Source organism: Lissotriton helveticus, chromosome 7 (genome assembly GCF_964261635.1).
Source record: "Lissotriton helveticus chromosome 7, aLisHel1.1, whole genome shotgun sequence".
Lineage (NCBI taxonomy): Eukaryota > Metazoa > Chordata > Amphibia > Caudata > Salamandridae > Lissotriton > Lissotriton helveticus.
Window position 1 is genome coordinate 391314986 of NC_136068.1, and position 21344 is coordinate 391336329.

At 44.2% G+C, this 21344-nt stretch overlaps 1 protein-coding gene across 3 annotated transcripts in view; it reads left to right on the plus strand.

Annotated features, from left to right (window-relative positions):
• The window catches only part of PHF20 (PHD finger protein 20), a 1067420-nt gene that overhangs the window by 226933 nt on the left and 819143 nt on the right, over positions 1-21344 (plus strand). For all 3 annotated transcript variants that reach the window (XM_078652233.1, XM_078652235.1, XM_078652234.1), the window contains exons 5-6: positions 2903-2982; positions 14811-15360. In XM_078652233.1, the coding sequence (XP_078508359.1) occupies positions 2903-2982; positions 14811-15360 (630 nt within the window). The remainder of the gene's footprint in view (positions 1-2902; positions 2983-14810; positions 15361-21344) is intronic.

A 21344-nucleotide genomic window follows, 5' to 3' on the forward strand; every position in this document is an offset into this window, starting at 1 on the left:
TGCAACCTCCTAACACCTAAAGAAATTGCAGTCCCTGCTAGGGTTTTTTCTATTTTAGCATAATAAATATACCTGAATATGCACAAAGCGTCAACCCTCTTTAGGCCTTAATACGCCCTGATTTTTCCTCTTCATCTTGCACATCGGACCACTCAGATACACTCCGATCATTACAATCTGACTTACTTGAAGCATGCCACTTACATACACGTGTCAATCACGAACCTGGTCATCCAAAGTTTACCAGGTCTAATTGGATTTACATACATCACCTTTAATGAAGGTGAAACGGTGCCAATCGCATATAAATCACATTTGTATTCCGGTGCAGAAACGTGTTTTCTTCCACTAAATACTACCTGCCATGCAAAAGGCGATCCTTAAAGAATTGGCACTTGCTCAAGGGATACATATTATTGCCGTTACTCCTGTGCCAGCCTTCAAGGTTGTCACCAAAGCTAGCATTCCTATCACTAAGGCCCTCCAACCCAGACGGATACAATGGGCTACGTAATAGACAGCTGTTGATGTCAATTTTGTCATTGACCCTTCTTTGCAAACACAAGAATTTCGGGGGGAGTGGCTAGGGGGATGGGGGTGTTGGGTGGGGGTAGAGGGGTTTGGGTGAGGGAAAGAGGGATAGGTGTGGCAGGGATGAGTCCTCTGTCGACAACATAACCGAAGGGTTAACTGTTTCTACTGTTGCATCTTTTACTGCAGATGTTATTTATACTGATCCACGATTGGCGAAACCCTCTTTGTTAGATTTTCCGAGTAATGCTACTGCATCCCAACCTCCAGTTTTTCAGCTAAGTACCTCTGGGTACTACATGGATTAAGATGATTTTTTTGCAGACAGTTCTTCTGTTTTACATCTGCCTCCAGCACAGACTTGTGTTTTCATTTCAAGGTTGAAATGCAATTATTTAGTCCCGCCTGGGATATATGTCTTGATCATGCTCCCCTTGTTTTTTTTGTTCATGTGGAATGGATTTGTGATAGTGTTTTTCCTCCTGATCAATGGCCACTACCTGCCGAAACGTTCTCCTATGGAATTGGTCGACCGGATGTGGGCCCCTCATTCCTCTTTGCATAAACTGAAGAAACTTGTCCCTCATCAACATTTCAGCTGTTTCAGGCTACTGATGCCATTGTTTAGGATAAGGTTCCTTTCAATATGCTCAGCCCAACGGAGACCCTGCAGATACCATGTGTGTTCAAAGTTTCAGTGGGTGATGTAATAGTACAGGAGTTGCATTCAGATGATTGGTAGTTAAAACTGTAAATTCTATGCTTACACAATTGGAGTATTATACTGTTTTTGAATCAGAAGACCTCCTAATTCTTCTAACTTTGCGGATATGTTCTGCTGTCACCATTATGGACATCATTTCCTATACAGCCAGTAGTCCTCATCCACATTCTAATTATACATAATGGGAACATTGTCCGACTCCCCCACTAGGGAGCTCCACAACGCATATGGACAAGGGCACGTTTTATACAGGATATGACACTTCAGACCCCACGTCATTATTTCAACTTCGTTCCTACCCTACCCAAAAAATTATATACTTACACAGACCAAGCTAATGTATACATCTTCGTTTGTTAACCAGTTAGCCCTTAAAGGCTCGGACTACTGGAAAAATGCAATTGATGTGAAATCAATCCAGGGAACAACATATTGGCAGGTTCAGGGAGCAGAAACCTTATTTCGAGCCTGCTTAATTCCCACACAAATGATTTTCTTGAATGACGGCATCCAGCAGACTGCATGTCTGTGCCTGGCAAAACAATGTAAGTACTGGCAAAATTTGACAAACTACACCGAAGACCAACTAAATAGCATGGTATGGAATGGTACATTCTACTCTACCCTTTCAGGTCCTAGTGAGTGGTTATTGTGGCCAGGAGACACTAATAATGGTCATGCTCCTTTTCTCAGTTTCACACCTGAGTTCAAATCAAGCAGACCTGATCCCTGATACTTTCAATCACAACATTCTGATATTGGTATTACAGATTTGGTGGGAAAAACTGTCAACAATGGTTGGAACATTCTACACTGTCTGCAGTGAAACAACATCTTTCTCTCCTGTCCGAAGACATGAATTTATCTCATTTTCTTTTGGGGCCCAAATCTCCATGTTCTAAAAGATTTATTTAGGCTACATACAATGGCATTTGGAAATTATTCCAGATGGAAGTTGCTGCACGTTTAAGACAAATCGACCAAAGTAATTTTGATAAAGTCCTTGCTGTCGTTGATAATAGTATTAATATGTTGTTTTCTCGTATTTTCAATTTAAATAGCGTTGTCATCTGCTATTGGTATTATGCAAAGTGACATGTCAATAGTGGATCATGGGCAAAATCAGTTTAGATCTATTATGCAGTTTAGCTGGACGCTTTAAACACTTGGCACGTACCATGGCGCTATTTGAATTGCAGTGATTAATCATTGCCCTTTAATTTAACACACAAAAAACTACTGATGGTGATGAAAGACACAGCTTACACTGTGCTGCATTTAAAGAAATTAAAACTACCATTTACTATAGCTGAAACAACTTCAGCTGTGTGGTTGATATAAAGTGTTATTGGTTTGCCTATCTTGACTTTTCAGTTTACAGCTTGTATGAAACATTTACCTGTTCATAGATATGAACCCCCACAGAGTCCAGTTGGATTCATGGGTGAATAAGACGTGTGGAAAGTCCACTTGATTACAACCTGGAAAGCAATGCAGTTTTCTCAAATCTCTTGTTGGGCTGCATTACGCAAGTTGGTATTGATTAAAAAAGCGTAGAGCGAAAACCAGGAATACAGTGTTTGACTTTGTAGAGTAATCGTTTTGTTAAGGGCAATTACTAATTCTTTGTGTTTTTTTATATTTTAGGAACATACACTGTGAAATTCTTTGATGGAATAGTTCAAACTGTAAAGAATATTCACGTCAAATCTTGTTCCAAAGATCAGGTGAGAATATTTTTCCAAGTTAATTTACCCTTCTCTCTGCAAAGAGTTATTCTTTCTCTCATGATTTTACAACTGGAAGTACAGTTGGATTTATATTCTATCAAATGCATTTTTAGTTTGATGCAACTATAAACTGTCTATGATACAACTATCATATTGGACCTCAGACGATATGTGCCTTGAGACGATGACGTCTGGAAGATCAGGGCTGCGAGGTGGTACAAAGTGTGGTGCCCTCATGTCACGGTGCAAGCAGAGGTTTACTGGAGTTGTCAGTGAGGCTAGGGTTGGTGGTGTGAAGCAGAGATGTGCTCTCTGCGGTGCCTTCAGGTCAAGGGCTGCCAGTGGTGTCAGTGACAGCGTTATGTTGCTTTTCTTCAGTTTACAACACAAACCACACAGTTCCCAGTGCTGTTAGCAGATGATCTTGAAGTCTGTGCTGGTCCTGCCACTGCTTGAACAGGGGGCAAGCTGCACCTCAAGCCTTTGGAGAAGCTCAGGAAATAAGTTGCAGAAAGTTCAGTCCAGTCCTTCCACTGGTCAAGCGAGAAACAGCAACTGCAGGCCAACCCAACACAGCAACAAACAGCAAAGAGGCCAGTAGTCCTCCTGGTAGCTCTTCGTCTTGGCAGGGTCCTTAATCCAAAAAAGTTCTAAAGTTATGGGGTTTTAGGTCCAATACTTATACCCCCTTTTCCCTTTGGAAGTCTTTGTTCAGAGAGCCTCTCCTGCTCGGAAAAACTTGTTCTGGCCTCCCTGGTCCAGCCACACTACAGGGGGTGGGGACAGCATTGTGCAGGTCAGCCACAACCTATTTAGGTGCTAACGACAACTCCTCCCATGACTATAGCCCAGGAAGACCCATCAACATGCAGGGCACACTTCACCTTTCTTTGCGTTCGTGTCTGTAGTGAATGCACAAATAACCTCCTGTCAGTCTAAAACCTGACTGTGAATCCACAAGCAGGCAGAGGCACACTGGAAGGTTGAACAAGAAACTGCTCACTTTCTAAAAGTAAACACATCTCCTTGTGATTACTTTCTAAAAGTGGCATTTTAAAACACGCAATTTTAAAAACACTTTTACAAAAATGTTATTAAATTCTGAACTGCTTTCAATAGTGAAAAACGAAAAGGCATAGTATTTCACTATCAGGACATGTAAAACACCAGCCTATGTCCTACCTATTTATTTAATTTATTTATTTTAAAGGTTTTATATAGCACTGGCTGGACCCGGGGTTATCAGAGTGCTTTACATGAGTGAAGATAATACAGGCATACTACAATTGTTCAAATCATGGAGATCACAAGTTTGATTGAGGAGAACAAGTAGCAAAATACAAATTAGCAAATGTCGTCGCGAGAGGGATAAGAAACATAAATAAATTGGTACAAGTGGTCGAGTGATATATAGCATCCTGAGATGGAGAAGGGCTAGGAGGTACTAGGGTGGAGGGATTGGGGGCGTGAATGGGGGTAAAGAAGAATAGGTAAAGGAGGGGGGTAGTAATTAAGGCGAGGGAGTACGGAATGAAGAAGGTGAAAAAAGGGGTAAGGCAGGTAGGAAAAAGGAGAGGAAATGGAGGAGGGGCGGGAAAAGTAGGGGAAGGAAAGGATTATGGACCCCAATATTTCTTGAGCAAGTGCAGTTTGAGGTCTTTTTTTTAAACTGATGTAGGAGGAGTTACAGCGCAGATCTTTGGGGAGGACATTCCATATGCTGGGGGCATTTCCAGAGAAGGAGCTAGACTGTGTGGTTTTCTTTTTTGTCATGGGTGGGATGAGGAGGAGGGTGTTGGTGCTTCTCAATGGTCGGGCATATCCTGCTTTGTTGAGTTTATCAGTTAGATAAAGTGAGGCTTTTTGGTGAAGGGCTTTGTGCGTAATGCATGCCATCTTGTAGGTGGATCTGCCTTCGATGGGCAGCCATTTAAGGGCTGGGGAGATGCGGTCAAAGCGTTTGCAGTCAATGATCAGCCTGGCCGCTAGGTTTAGCACAGATTTGAGTGGGGCTAGGTGAACTTTTGGTGTTACGGAGAGGAGGGCGTTACCATAATCAATTTTTGAGAGGATCAGTGATTGGACGACTGATTAAAAGTCGTCAGCTGGGATGAAGGGTTTGATTTTCTTGAGACGGCGTAGGGTGAAGAACTCTCCGTTGGCGTGTTTTTATGAGGGCCTGGAGGGTTAGGCTGTTGTCAATGGTGATGCCAAGTGATTTTACTGAGCTTGATAAGGTGAGCTGACAGTTGATAGGAAGAGGGTTGTTTTTTGGAGAGAAGAGAATGATTTCTGTTTTTTTAGGGTTAAGTTTGAGACGGTTCGAGTGGAACCATGATTGGATTTTAGACAGGGTGTTATTAAGGTGTAGAACGCCGGAGTGGGATTTGATCTTATAGTAAAGTTGTGTCATCGGTATAGAGGTGGTAGTTAATACAGCTTGTTTTAGAATGAGGGTAAGGGGTTCCATAAAGAGGTTAACGAGTGAGGGAGAGAGAATAGAACCCTGGGGGACACCTAAGGAGACGGGTGTGGGGTTAGAGAGGCAATTGTAGATTTTGATTTGTTGTGTTCTATGTTGCAGGAAGGAGGAGAACTATTTAAGTACCAGGCCATTAAGACCAAATCTAACTTTGAGCTCATTAAGTAAGGCAGGGTGGTTAACCGTATCAAATCCTGCAGAAAGGTCAAGGATAATGAGTAGGCAGGTCTTGCCATTGTCAATAGAGTGATGGATGTCGTCAACAATACTTAGTATGGCAGTTTCTGTACTGCAGCCTTTTCGGAATGCGGATTGTAAGGAGTCAAGTAGGTTAAAGGAGACAGTGTGTTTGTCCAGTTGAAGAAGGGCACATTTTTCAAGAGCTTTAGAAAGGAGGGGGTGGTTGGAGAGGAGGTGGAGATTATTTAGGTCATCAGGGTCAGCATTGGTATTTTTAAGAATGGGAGTGATTTGTCCGAGTTGGAAGGAGGGAGGGAAACATCCCGAGGTAAAAGAGGAGTTGATGATAGAGGTCCAGTAAGGAGCAATGATGTGCTTGAGCTCCTGAACAAGGTTAGCGGGAAGAGTGTCTTTGGTGTGTGAGGTCGATTTAAGTATGGAGATGATGTTAGAGACTTCGAGTTCCGTTACAGAGTGGAAATTGAGCCAGGAGGCGTTGTTTTTAGGCTGTGGGTTAGAAAGGCTGGTATCCAGAGGGGTAGTGGCAGGAGGGAGGAAGGGGGGGGGGGGAGTTAATAGGGAGCGAGGTTGAGAAGTAGAGACCACAATAGAAAGGGGATGAGGGGGAGATGCTAGGAAGGATTGGTCTATACTGGCTATTTTTTCAGAGAAGAAGTTAGCAATTTCTTAGCATCTGTCAGTTGTGGCCTTCAGGGTTGGAGGAGCCGAGGAGGTTTGGTTTCGAACTATGTTGAACAGCTTTCTGGGTTGATTTTTCGCTCGATCGAGTTGGGTACGGAAGAAGGAGGCCTATTCCGTGAAAATGTGTTTCTTATATGTGGCTCTAACAGATCTGAGTAGAGCAAGATGGGTGCGGGAAGGGTGTTGTCTCCATGTTCTTTCAGCTAGTCTAAGAACACACCTTTGGTCATTGTGGTTGGAATTGTACCATGATTCATACGGAATGTTTCTTAGGGTTTTAAGATTGGACGGGGCAATTTGGTCTAGGACATCAATGATGGTTTTGTTAAAATTTTCGGTGATTTCATTAGCATTTAGGAAGAGAGGGGTGAGCAGAAGTTGTGTTTGGAGTTTAGATTGAAGTTCACCAGGGGAGATGCGATTAAGATTTCTGGTCCATTTTGAGACTTTAATGTTGTTGGTGAGGGAGGGTGGGTCAATGTTTGTGATCGAGAACAGAATGAGGTGATGATCAGACCAATCGATGGGGATGTCTGAGAGGGAAGCTAAGTCTTTGCTGGTAATGATGGTGTCAAGAGTGGCTCCTTTGAAGAGAGTGGCAGAGTTGTTTGAGTTCCTTGATCTCAAGAAGATTGGTGAGGAGGTTGACTGAGGAGTCATCAGTCACGTTCCAGTGGAGATTAAAATCTCCAAGGAATAGATTTTTTGTATTAGAGAGAGAAGATTGGTTAAGAAGTTCGGATAGTTCTTTTACGAAGGGGAGTGGGTCTCCAGGTGAGTGGTAGATATTATGCAGTCGAATTGGGGGAAAACCTCTAGACTTAAGTTTAGTTTCAAGGTATTCGAAGCTATTGCGGTCGGGTTTTTGACAAGGAAAAGTTGGAGTTCATTTTTTAGAATAATCGCTAGCCCACACCCTATTCTCTCTGTCCTGTCTTTTCTGATGATAGAGTAACCCGGGAGGGGAAAGTAAGTCAAGGCTGGAAGTAGAGTGGTCATTGAGCCAGGTTTCCGTGAGGAAGGCTATGTCAATGTCTTCGCTAAGAAAGTTTCTGAAATTTCAGTTGCGTGCCTGACAGTCGAACAGCATTTCACTAGCATGTAGGCGAGGGGTTTAGTACAGTATTTGAGGGGAGGGCGTGAATGGATGGTGGTACGTTGGGGTGGGGGTCTGGGGGAGACAGGAGAGGGTGGGGATCTGGTGGTCCCTACAATGTCAGGAATGTTGGAGCTAGGGAGAATGCAGGAGAGAGGTTTAGGGAAGTCTGTGGGGGTAGAGCGTTCATGGATGGTGGTACGTTGGGGAGGGTCTTGGGGAGACAGGATAGGGGGAATCTGCTGGTCCCTAAAATAACGGGGATGTTGGAGTGAGGAGGAACGTTAATAGAGGAGTTAGGAGGGTAGGTGTTGCAGAGGGTATGCAGGTCGGAAGCGGTGAGATGATTCGATGTGCTGGGGGCCTATGAGAACGGCAGCCAAGGGGAGTGGAGTTCCACAGTTGAGGATTTGAGAAGCGTTGAGAGCCAGGGTCGACAGAGGTAGATCGGGACTTGGAGTAGAGGGAGTTGACCTCTTCTCTCAGCCGTGTGACTTCAGTCGTCTGGGTAGCGAGATTGCGTTCATTGTTGGACAAAGTCTGAATTAAAGGAGTGTGGGAGAGTGCCGTTAGGGAAGAGGTGGGGGAGAAGGAAGGCTTCTATATTGGTCGGAGAAGACCTGGTGCGAGGTGATGGAGACAGTTCGGGAAGGGGGATAAGACGAGTGCCTGGGTTGTAGGATGTATGGAGGTCCGATGGGAAGGCCTGGACATTCCTAGAGTCCGGAGGTGGGGCTTGAGAAGATGAGAAGCAGTGATGAGGGAGGGTGTAGGTGACAGCGGGTGTAGGGGGAGGACTGCAGTTCAGAGAGGGTAAAAAAGGGGTCTGTGTCAAGTGAGGAGAATTAGGGGGTTCTGGGGAGGGGGAAACGGTGGCAGGAGTGTGGTCTGGGGAAACATTAGGGGTTGGAGGGGGAAGGTTATCAGAAAGCGCGAAAGTTTGAGAGACGGATGATGTTGTTTGGGGGCCGGGGGGGGAGGCTCTCAGTGACTGGATGACGAGAGTTGGGGTACAGATTAACGGCCATTGCTTCAGAATTATAGATTTTAGAATGTCCCCAAATATAGTACAATACGTTTTTTAAAAAAAAGTGTTGGTGGTTTGGAAATAGACTAAGAGTGCACAGCCGTTATGGGTCCCGGTGCTGCTGCTCTCGACTCCAAAGGACAAGGATGTGACGCACTGTGGTTCAGCCCCTTCATGTGGCTCAGCTGGCCAATCTACGTGCACATCCACCTCTAATATTCTCCCTCACTCACATGTGCACCTGAACACCCAGATTCATATGTTGGGAGCCAAACCTAAACAACTCTATTTTGCGCAGTTTTTAAGTCCGGGTACTTAGGGTGAAAAGCCCCTCGCCGTGGGGTTCAGTGCAGTGATGGGCTTCGCAAGGGAGGGCAAATTTGACTTCCTCTGATTAGAACGGGGCCCACACTTCAGGGGGGAAACACAAGGGCAGGCTCCACACCAGCCGCTGCACTACAGGAGGGTCCCTGGCAACGTAGGACACCGGGGGAGGCTGTGTGTAGCATCAGGCTCGTGGGATCTCCATTGGCCTCCTGGGGTCTCAATCAGGCTCATTGACAGGCACCAGATCAATCTCTGGGCAGGACGGGGCGCTGCAGTGAAGGAGGACTCTAGATTGTCAGGGCAGGCTGGAAAACACCGGGGCAGACCGGCCCTCCGGCTACGTTTCACATATACTGCACCCTGCCCATTGGGCTACCTTAGGGGTGCTTACATCAAAGAAATCGTAAGGTTAGGGCATGTCGACATGGCAGTTAAAAACTGCGTGCACAGAGACTGCAGTGTCGGGTCTGAGACACCTTTAAAAGGCTACTTGTGTGGGTGGCACAATAGGTGCTGCAGGCCCACTAATAGCATTGGATTTACAGGCCCAGGGCACACACAGTGCATTTCACTAGGGACTTACCAGTAAATCAGATATTCTAATCATGGAGAACCAACCCTAACATATTTTAAAGTAGGCACACTTGCACTTCATCACTGAATAACATTGAATAAAGGTGCAGAGAACCAGCAAAACCGAATTCCTTTATACCATCAAAAACAGGAGGTCAGAAAGTGAAGGCCAGGGAAGCATGCCAAAATATGCAAGGTCTAACAAACATCTTCAAGTGAAATATTATACTCTGAAATCTAGTAAAATGTAAAATAATTTTGATTCTGATCTACATGAGAAAAGTAAACGGTGTGATTTGTGTTAGAAGTTCAGTAACAAGGAATGGGACGATGACATAACAGCAGAATGCCTTGAAAATTAGAATGCTCTGCGGTGGAAGGATTGAAGGCGAGGGGAATTGTGTAAGACTTTCACCCTGCCCTCTTTAAAAAAAAAAAAAAAAAAATAATTTAAATTGAGAAGGGGTTCATCAATCAGGAATATTCTCTTTCCCCTTTTATTATTGTTGTGAAATTAATTACTATTTTATGTTCGGATCGAAGCATGCAGTATGTTCATAACTTTAATATGATGAAACATGCATGTAAACAGGTAACTTGCTACATCATACTTTTCTATTGTCCTCTTTCAAATGCTCCATCTGTGCACGAAGGCATGCACTCAGCTATACCCCCCCCCTTCTTTTTGGTCGGTGGTGACCGCACTTGCTTCTTACACTAAACAAATTCCTTATGTAGATCCTATCCCTGATACTTTTCTGCCTTTTTAAAAGTTTGTGCTATTTAATCCCATCTTCTTTAGCTTGGGCATCTTTTGCCACTAAGGTTTGTCTATGCTGTGCACATAGTGACATTGGCTGTTAACTCGAGTTGTATCGGCTGTTCACTGAGATATAACTCTAAGTGACGTTATAGGAGTTGAAATAACACAAAAAGCAACAAAAAAAACCACTGAAATACACGAGTTACAGTTTACAGAGCTAGCTATAACTTGCGCTCCTGAGTAGCACTACTTATGACCCCAAACAATAATTACATCACTTGTTAAAATAAAAACTGTTGATCTTTCCATATTGACTTTCCCATCGCAAGCAATGGCCCACCAACACAATTACTGTTTTTTTTAAATTTGTTTAAATCATTTATCCCAGTGTGTGAGACTACTGGATGGTAGGACATTTTTGACCCCTGCGTATTCCAGAATATTCCTTCATAGAAAGCCAAAGTGTGAAATTCGAAGGGCATTCTGGATAAGTAAACTTAGTGATCCACACCACACTAGACTCCTCTAAAGGTCTAGGTTTTCGAGATCTCTTTTGTTGGGAGTTTTTTGTGTATTTTGGCCGACCCCAGGCTCTAATACAGCAGCTACCGACATTCCACGCATCGATGCCATTTTAAATTAAAAGCCTTGGAAGTTCCCATGGTGTATTTTGGGGTGTTTTCTGTCCTGTGATGGGCCTATTCACACTTTGGATTTCTTGTTTATCAGGCGAATGCAAAATGATAAAACATTTGTCATCTATTGAATTTCCTTATTTTATCACTTCAATGTAAGCCAGTGTGCATTAAACACGTTTTGTAAAATGGACTGAAAACCACCAATTGTATGGGTGATCCCAAATTTAGTGATAGTCAAGTCAAGTCAATAGATTTATATAGCGCGCTACATACCCAGAGGGTCTCAAGGCGCTTGAAGGAGGGTGGTGAATTACTTGTCAAATATCCACGTTTTGAGTTGCTTTCTGAATGCTAGGTGGTTCTGAGTAAGGCGAAGGTGAGTAGGAAGTGAGTTCCAAGTTTTAGCTGCTAGGTAGGAGAAGGATCTACCTCCCATGGTGGTTTTGTTGATGCGAGGTACAGTGGCAAGGGCTTGGTTAGAGTATCGTAGCTGGCGGGAGGGTGTGTAGAAGGATAGTCGTGTGTTGAGGCATTCGGGTCCGATTTCGTAGAGTGCTTTGTGTGCGTGGGTTAGGAGCCGGAAAGTAATCCTCTTATTGACGGGGAGCCAGTGGAGGTTTTTCAGGTGACCAGAGATGTGTTCTTTACGCGGGATGTCTAGTATGAGTCTGGCTGAAGCGTTCTGGATGCGTTGGAGTTTTTTCTGGAGTTTTGCGGTGGTGCCGGCGTAGAGGGTGTTTCCGTAGTCCAGTCGGCTCGTGACCAGAGCGTGGGTGACCGTTTTTCTAGTTTCAGTGGGGATCCAACGAAATGTTTTTTTGAGCATGCGAAGAATGTTGAAGCAAGATGAAGAAACGGCGTTGACTTGTCTGTACATCGAGAGTGAGGAATCCAGGATGACGCCCAGGTTCCGTGCGTGGTCCGTCGGGATGGGTGCTTTTCCAAGGGCCTCTGGCCACCAAGAGTCATCCCAGGCGGAGGGGGAGGTGCCTAGGATGAGAACTTCTGTTTTGTCTGAGTTCAGTTTCAGACGGCTGTGCTTCATCCATTCGGCTACTTCTTTCATTCCTTCTTGCAGGTTGGTTTTGGCCGTGTTAGGGTCTCTGGTGAGTGATAGGATCAGTTGAGTGTCATCCGCGTAGGAGATGATGTTGAGATTGTGTTGGCGAGCGATGGCCGCAAGGGGGCTCATGTATACGTTGAAGAGGGTGGGGCTGAGTGAGGATCCTTGTGGTACGCTGCAGATGACTTCAGTGGCCTCTGACTTGAATGGTGGAAGGCGGACTCTCTGGGTTCTTCCGGAGAGGAACGAGGTGATCCATTCCAGTGCTTTTCCTTGGATTCCGACGTTTCTGAGGCGTTGTAGAAGGGTGCTATGACAGACCGTGTCGGAGGCTGCGGAGAGGTCGAGGAGGATGAGGGCGACTGTGTCTCCATTGTCCAGTAGAGTTCGAATGTCGTCTGTTGCTGCGATGAGGGCGGTTTCAGTGCTGTGTTTGGCTCGGAAGCCGGATTGTGAGGAGTCGAGGGATTTGTTGGTTTCGAGGAAAGCGGCGAGCTGGTTGTTGACCGCTTTCTCGATGACTTTGGCCGGTAATGGAAGGAGTGAGATAGGGCGGTAGTTTTTGAGTTCGGTGGGGTCAGCTGTGGGTTTCTTCAGGAGGGCGCTGAGTTCGGCATGTTTCCAGCTTTCCGGGAAGGTTGCGGAGTTGAGGGAGCAGTTGATGACGTCTCGGAGGTGCGGTGCAATAATGGAGTCTGCTTTGTTAAAGATGTGGTGAGGGCAAGGGTCTGTGGGGGATCCTGAGTGGATAGAGTTCATCAGACGGATGGTGTCCTCAGTGGAGATTGGCTTCCAGTCATTGAGGATGTTCAGGGGGGGTGGGGGTCCTGCAGGGGATTGGGTGGGTTGGTCTCCGGGTTGGTTGTCGAAGCTGTTGTGGATGTCCGCAATTTTGTTGTGGAAGAATGAGGCTAGGGAGTCGCAGAGGGCTTGAGAGGGGGTGATGTCGTTGGAGTTGGCTGAGGGGTTGGTAAATTCCTTGACGATGTTGAATAGTTCCTTGCTGTTGTGGGCGTTGTTATCTAGACGGTCCTTGAAAGCGGCTTTCTTGGCATTTCGGATTAGTTGGTGGTGTATGCGGGTGGCGTTTTTGAAGGCGTCCTTGGTGCTGGTGGTTGGGTCTTTTTTCCAGGCCTTCTCGAGGGAGCGACAAAGTTTCTTGGATTTCTTAAGATCATCGTTGAACCAGGAGGCCTTCTTGCTGCCTAGTTTGATTTGTCGTTTTTTCAGTGGTGCTAGGATGTCGGCGCTGTTGGATAACCATTGGGTAAGGTTGGTGGCTGCTTGATCTGGGTTTGAGGAGTGGGCGGGGGGGTTTTGAAGAAGCGATGAGGAGATCTGGTCGATGGTGATTTTGTTCCAGTTTCTTAATAACCTTTAGTTCTAAACTCAGATTCTTGAGCACATTTCAGTGATGCATAGCCTTTCTTAACATACGTTTCCATTCAGTAGATTTTATATTACAAATGTATGCATGGTTGAAACCCTGTCGAAAATCATTGTCTGACTAACACTACATCTATATCTCACACAAAAATAAATTATCGCGCCACACCTCTTGGTAGTTTTCAGATGTTTTATTTCAGATCGTGATTAATCACGATCTGAAATAAAACATCTGAAAACTGCCAAGAGGTGTGCCGCGATAATTTATTTTTGTGTGGAATAAATTGCGAGACACTGCCCTGGTCTCGACGCGAGCACCGACTGAAAAGTGCTCCCTTTGCAACAGGACAACTCGAGTGAAAGTAATCTATTTATATCTATCTATATCTATCTATATCTATTTAATATGCAAGAGTCTTTGGCCTTCAGTGCAAAAAATACAGATGAAAGCAGTCATCCATTTCTGTTTGTTCATGTTTTTTTTTTCCTCATTCAAACAGTGTCTATAGGAATCCCATGCACAATCCACACAAATGACCCCTTGCTGAAGTTCGTCTGCTTTTCAGAAATATATACCTTTATAGATTCACTCATGGATTTCTTATTAAAAATCTGCAAACTGCAAATAGGTGAAAACTACATGAACAAGAAATATTTACTCCGCTTAAAAAACTGAAATCATTGTGATAAAGGAAAACATATTTTTACATTTTAGTTTTTTTTCTCTCTGCGTGTTTCTGCAATTTGGAAGGAAGGCTATCTTAACACAGAAACCTTTTGTGAATACCACTTTCTTGCAGAACACTTGTTTGCCACATGTTGGCTATTTTCTAGGTTCCTCGAGGGGGAACAACAAACCTCGTGGTTTTTTTTGTTTTTACAATTCCCAGCTTGTTGGGAAAATACAACAGATTTGGTTTGGACATGTAATATTGATAAAAAGGCCATGAGAGCTTAATAGATAAAGAACCCAAAAAATCCTCCGCTCCAGCTGGAGAACCCCAAATTGTCAAGTGTTTAAAGTCACCTTTGGGCACGTTAATGATGGCAATAATTCAGGCATGTGAATCTGTGGAAGATACGCTGCTGAACTGTAGATACTGGTAAGTCACAGTACCGGTTTCTTACTAGTACTGAAGCAGGGGAATGCAAACTAAAAATATTTGTTTCTTATAGCAATGACTAGAGACTATGTTCCTCGTGCATCTTTGCTTGCACAAAAGGTCAACTTTAAATTTGTCTCCCCTGAACGAAGGCTTTTCCCTTTCCCACTTGCACATGCTTCTGTTTTGATCTAGTCTCTCTTGTGTCTTTCTGTTGACTATGTCCTCCTTTTATGCTCTTGTATATTCATGCCTCGCTGGATGGTTCGTTCTTCTGGCACTAACTTATTTCACCTGTCGTCCAAGGGGATTCTATTTCATGGTGGTGGAGGCTCTTCTCTTCCAATTCTGAAAAAATTTCTGAGCAAATTTCTATTTTTGCCCAGATTCTTTAACACAAATAGCATGACCTATATGATTGTTATACTGCAAGTATTCAGTTCAATTTGAAATGCAACTATTTATCTTTTTGTTTTCTTTTTCAGAATTTAGCTTGTGCAAATCCTAAAGAGCAAAAGAAAGAAATTCCCTTATGTGTACAGAGAAAGCGAGAGAAGTATAAGGAACGGAGAAGTTCAACAGAAATTAATAGAAACGATAAAGATGAGCAGTCACAAAATATTGACAAAAACCAAGATCCAGATAAGCCAGTTATACATTCTAACACAATCAAGCTAGAACATGATACAGATAACTTCATTTCCGTATCTGAGGGGCAGAACAAGAAAGATCCTGATAAAGATAAGTCATTGGCCACCGCTGAGGAAAGGAAGAAAGATCTTGAGAATCAAAATTTAGTTGTCATGTCTCAGAAAAGCAGGACTGATTTAAAAAAACAAAAATCTAATGCCATTTCTGAGGAACCTAAGATACCCGACCTGCATTTGCCAAACAATGAAAAAGAAGATAAAGAGAATATCTTAAATGATAACGACAATTTGGTTGACAAGCACTTGGAGGAGAAAAAAAATACCAGTCATAACACTCCTGGTAGCAGAAGGAAACGAAACCGACCGCAATCCTCAACTTCAGCAGGTAAATTAAAATAGTTTGTTTGTATGTTGCATGATGTAAATGGATTTGTTGGTTTTATAACATAGGCCCATATTCTACAGTCTTTCCATTTGTAAAATAAACTAATTTGTGCCTACTACAAATTGAGACGCTATCTTCTGATCTGTGTCTTAATGAGCAATTTCCTCTAGATTCATAATTAGAATTGTTAAAATGAAACTTAAGTATTGATTAAAAAATGAATAGATGGTCAAAAATGGATTGGTATGATACAGACATTCAAGTGTTTTTTTAACATGGAAGAGATACCAGAATGGGTTTTTTTGAAGATGACAAGTTTTTGTACAAAATTCTCCCATTATGATGTGTCTCTAGCAGTGGTGGCTGGTGAATTGTAAAAGCGGTTTGCGTGTAAACGTGTCCTGAATTGTGCTAAGTGTATAAGAGCAGCAATCAGGCCCAAGTATTGTAATGCACGTTAAAAGGTTTCTTACCGTGAGAAAAATTAAAATAGCATTCAAAATTGTGAATTTTTATTTATAACTAGTTTACAGTGTACAAAGCAACAACATGACAGTGTGACAATCATATATTGCGATCAGATTTGCATAGCAGGTATATGTGCTGCGGTCTAGTGCAATGTGCTAAGCCTATTACATTCTTGTAACATATACAATGTACTGCAACCTAATGTTGTCCGGGCCTAAGACTCCATACACGTTAATATACAGAGCCTGCAAACCCTGACATACATTTCTATTAGTTAAAAGGATAGAACTCACAAAGAAGTGTGCTCAACTATAGAAGGGTGTTCCGCCCTGATGGGGGAGGCCGGGTCTCGTCGCAAAAGGTAAGAGGTAAAAAGCTTTTAGGATATCTTTAGGATGGGATCTCTGTGGCATAAGCTCCCAGAACGCAGAAAGTTGTTTTACAGTATGTCAGTGAGCCATGCTTGGACTGTTGGGGCTCTTGACCTACCCAGCGTTTAGCTAGTAAGAGCATCTTAGCTGCTAGTCTATGAGAAGCTTGCAGTACCTCTTTCACATATCCAAGCAGCCCAGTTAATGGAGATAAGGGGATGGGTTTATCAGTGACTTCCCTCAGTGTGTGGATGACCTCAGTCCAGAAGTTTGCGACCGATGGGCAGTCCAAAGCTAGATGTATGAAGCCAGCGTGGGGCACGCAGGAGCGAGAGTCCGGGTCAGGCCCCTTCCACAGCAATAGTGTGGGTGTACGGTATAGACTATGCAGGAATTTGAAATGTATGAGGCGGAGCCGATATTTGGGTATACCATTTAAAGTTGGATGCAGCAGAAAGTACACTGGGCATCAGTCAAAGGAGTATCAAGATCAGAGTTCCAGGCTTAGCGAGCCTTTAGGACAAGGGCTGGAGAGGACTGTTGCATGTGGAGGTAGAGGCGTGTTATTAGCTTACTCTGTGATGTGTTGGTATAGACATGTTCTAGCACTGTGAGCCTCTGAGATGGGGAAGGTCTTGTGAATCGCACAACAGGTGTCTTGTAGCTGAAAATATAGTAGAGTGTCTAGCAGTGCGGGGCAAATGAAAATGTGGCCTTGTGGAGGGAGAAAGTGGTCATCGGGGTAAAGATCTGCAAAGGTATGGATACCCAGTCTGTCTGCATGACCTATCGCCCCTTTGTCGTGTAGTGGCAGGAGTAAAGGGTGGCTGGCTACAGGGACAGTGGGAGCACGTACCATTAGGGCACAATACTGGTTCTTTGCTTACACGGTAGCTGTACAGCCGAAAAATAGTAAAATCGTGATTTATAAATACTGTATAACTGCAGGAAGGGAAGACTGTCTTCACCCCTTCTATTCCCTGCTGCTACCAAGCTGTACCACAGAAATGTTCTGCTGCCAACACTGAGGCGTCTGTAATACTGCATAGAAACATCCTCACTCGTATCAGGAATTCACAATTGGTTCCCTTGGGAATTAAAGACAGTGTTCACTGACACTGTAAGTGCTCCCTGTGTTCCTACGAATGTTTTTACCAGTAATTCTTACACATGTGAGGTAGTCAATCAAATTGGCCATCCTAGATTTACAAGAAGTATGAGTACAGTTTTCTGTAGGCTACTGTAATGGGCACCAAAACAGCAGTGACATAGGGCTAAACTGTCCTATTGGAAAAACTGAGGGCCTTCTAGATAGGCCAGTGTTAGGGGAGGATCAGCATGGTTGGGTCAGTAAATTACATGTAATATATGCATTTGACATGTAAATGATACATATGCCCCAGACTTATGGCTGGTTCAGAGAACATGCTTGAAATTTGATTGATTCTGCCCCTGCTTTTATGTCCCATTCAGCACCCTAGTTATTGCGAAATAACTATGGGCTTGATCTAAAAGAAATTGGCCATGTCCAATTACACAAGAAGTAGAGCATTTAAAGTGACATAACAAACAAGCATTTGCAATGCAATAGGTCTCGCATTTACTAGAGTTTGAGCTATTGCCATTGTAAATGACAAAGCCTTTTATTTACTTGTTGATTTTTAAAACATAAATACAATGCATTATTTATAATGCCAATAGCTTAAACTCTCACAAATGCGAGACCTATTGCATTGCAAATGCTTGTTCCTCACATGTCATTGAGTGGACTGCAGACAAACGGGAGATAAGCACTTTCACCTCCCCCTTTGACATAACCCACGTATCGGGAATGTGCCATCCGCTTCCAGTCTGTGGATAGGTGGACGGATCCCAGTGCATTAAACCAACGAAGTCACTAGTTTGGTCTACCCCCACCCCTTCCGCCACCTGTTAAACCGCCCACCCCTTCTTCCCCAGAATTGCCAGCACCGTGCCCCCTCTGTCTCGTGTTCTGTCACTTAGCTTGTATAAATCTGAGTGAGGTTAATAAAACTCTACATTTAAGATGCAGAAATGTGCCCAGTTTCATCCAGGTACCCTGCTCTGGGGTCCCAAGAGTCGCTCCACGAGGAGCGATTTCACGCCACATAAAACGCCACATAAACGAGTCTCCTCTACAGTCCGCGTCTGCATTTGTGGGTGTGCGTGCATGTGCATGCACGCGTGTGTGCATTTGTGTATGTGCATGTGTGTGCGTGCGTGTGTGTGTGTCTGTAGGTGTATGTGCATGCACGTGTGCGTGTGTGTGTGTTCATGCTTGGTGTATGTGTGTGTGGGTGTGTGTGTGCGCATGTGTGCATTTGTGTGTGTGTGTGCGTGAGTATGTGTGTATTGTGTGCGATGCCGCAAGCTTTCTCCTAACCACACTTCATCCCTTTGTAGGCCGGGCCAAGAATGATCCATCACACACTGTTTTATCTGTTGCTCAGGAATGTGTAATCATGAAAAAATCACAAAGGCTACGAACCCAAAAATCATTAAAGTACTCCGCTTGAGTTTACAAGGCAGTAAAGCACACTCAATATTAAAAATGCTTGTGTTAGCCCCCAGTTGTAAATGAGACGCCACAAATAGCCACCCGTTTTCCTGCACTGTTGTATTTGCAGTTCTACCAACCTCAGTAATGCAGGTCCCCTGCTCTAGGGTCCCAAGAGTCGCTCCACTAGGAGAGATTTCACACCACATAAACGAGTCTCCTCTGCAGTCCGCGTCTGCATTTGTGTGTGTGCATGCACTTGCGCGTGTGTGTGCATGCATGTGCATGCACTTGCACGTGTATGTGCATTTGTGTGTGCATGTGTGTGTCTGTGCGTGTGTCTGTGTAAGTGTGTGTATGAGTATGTGCATGCACGTGTGCGCATGTTATATGTGTGTGTTTTCATGCTTGGGTGTATGTGTGTGGGTGTGTGTGCGCATGTGTGCATTTGTATGTATGTATGTGTGTGGGCGTGGGTATGTGTGTGATGCCGCGAGCTATCTCCTAACCACACTTGTAGGCCAGGCCAAGAATGATCCATCACACACTGTTTTATTTGTTGCTCTGGAATGTGTAATCATAAAAAAAATCACAAAGGCTACGAACCCTTAAATCATTAAAGTACCCCGCTTGAGTTTACAAGGCAATAAAGCACACTCGATATTAAAAATGCTCTTGGTAGCCCCCAGTTGTAAATGAGACACCACAAATAGCCATCCGTTTTCCTGCACTGTTGTATCTGCAGTTCTACCAACCTCAGTTATGTAAGCATGCACAAACCTTTCCCAATCACAAAGAAGCGCCTCGGGTCTCGTAAAGTATGTGAAGCACTGTTCTGATAACCTGTGCAGATGCAGAGTAACTCATTGCGATACAGATCTGTCAGTAACAAGACGAAGTGACTTCTGTCGACCGCTACATCGCTCATAGTAACTCCCGAGGGGGCAGGTGGAGAGAAGAGCTCTCGTGTTAAATAGCTCTGGAACATTCTCTGCAGACCAGGGCTGCCCCTCAGTATACAAAACTTTAAGTAAAGACAGGCAGCTGGGCTTTCTCCGCTACAAAATAAAAACATGGCCAGAGTACTGTGTCCAGCTCGAAACTTTTACTCGGAGCGACTCTGTGCTTTCGCCTTTTATTACGGAATTTTAGTTTCCAATTGCAAATGCAGAGAGCTGCAGGTACCATAATACGAAGCAGCACATGCTAAGAAAAGAAGCGGCAGTGAAATGTAAAAAAAAAACGCCTGCGAGTGGTGCGGGCGCGCCCCTGCGAGGCATATGTTTTCAATTATCGCGCCTGAGCACGATAATTGAAAACATATGGGCTTTGGTGCGCGTAACAGACACCAATAGGCCGTGGGCGGAGCAATGCGCCCACCTTTGGCCTATTGCGTGCCCTGTTAACAAAATACACGCACTCAAAGCCCAATGACAGAAGAGCAGACAAAAAACACACGCACAAGTGTGTGCGATTCCAGGGTCCATTTCTGAACCCTGGACACAAGGACTCTCACCTGCGTAGGTCGCGAGACCTAAAAAGGGTGTTCCCCGTGATGCTGTGCAGTGTACTTTAATGGGCTCCCATGAAATCCACTTACACATCACTGAAAGAAAGGTGATTATGTTCATATAAAATCATCTATTTTAGATCTTTACTGAGCAAAATGTGTCCCATCAGTTTCTTTTGGGTCAGAAGTTTGGAGATATTAATCCTGTCACCCTGTCCAGGTAGCTGAAAATACATGTAAAAGGGATGGTTTCTGTAGATACACATGCTTTGCATACTCCTGCCATCTAGTGTTGGGTCCGGATGTTGGCAAGTTGTTTTTCTTCGAAGACTTCTACCCTAGTCACGAGGTAAGGTGACTCCTCCTTTTGGTGATAGTGCGCATGATCAACAACTTCGCCTTCGGGTTCGCTCAACGGTATTGTTTAGTATGCATTTCCCACATCTCCGCGTAACATTTCGGTCAACTGAATCTGCTTTTTGATTGGAAAGCTACATGGACGGCCTTCTGGCATAACTGCGTCGGATCAGCTCTGTCGATGGAACGGACACCATTCAAATTCTGCCCTCAGTGCCACACAAACTAACCACGCACTGATTCATACAGGGTGTGTAACTTGTGCTTGTCCCCGTTGCACAAGTAAGAAGACTGCGACACTTGCAAATCTTTTCGATCGAAGAAAACTCTTCTCGATCTTTGGGCTCGATGTTGAGAGATGCAGCATCAAAGACACGCAGGACATCTTCGGTGAAGATTCCTACCAAGAAGACGTTGGGGCATCAGCGCAGGGGACGAAGAACCCTTCTCCGTGCAGGTCTCCAATTCGGAGCTTAAGATAAACATTCAAATTCCTCCGTCAGGTGTGCTCTAGATGCTGCAGATACTGCGGTTAGAGAGGTCAACACCAACTTTTTGTTTAGGAGACATGCTTGGTGAAGGATCTCTGGGTTTAAGCCCGAGATCCAACAATCCATTCTTAACACTGAATTTGGCAAGAAACATCTTTTTGGTCCTGGCCTAGATCAGGCATTAGAAAAAATGAAAAAGGACACTGTAGTGGCCAAGTCCATGGGAGCGCTCCAGTCTCCTTCAAACAGAGGCTCCTTTCGTTGTTCCT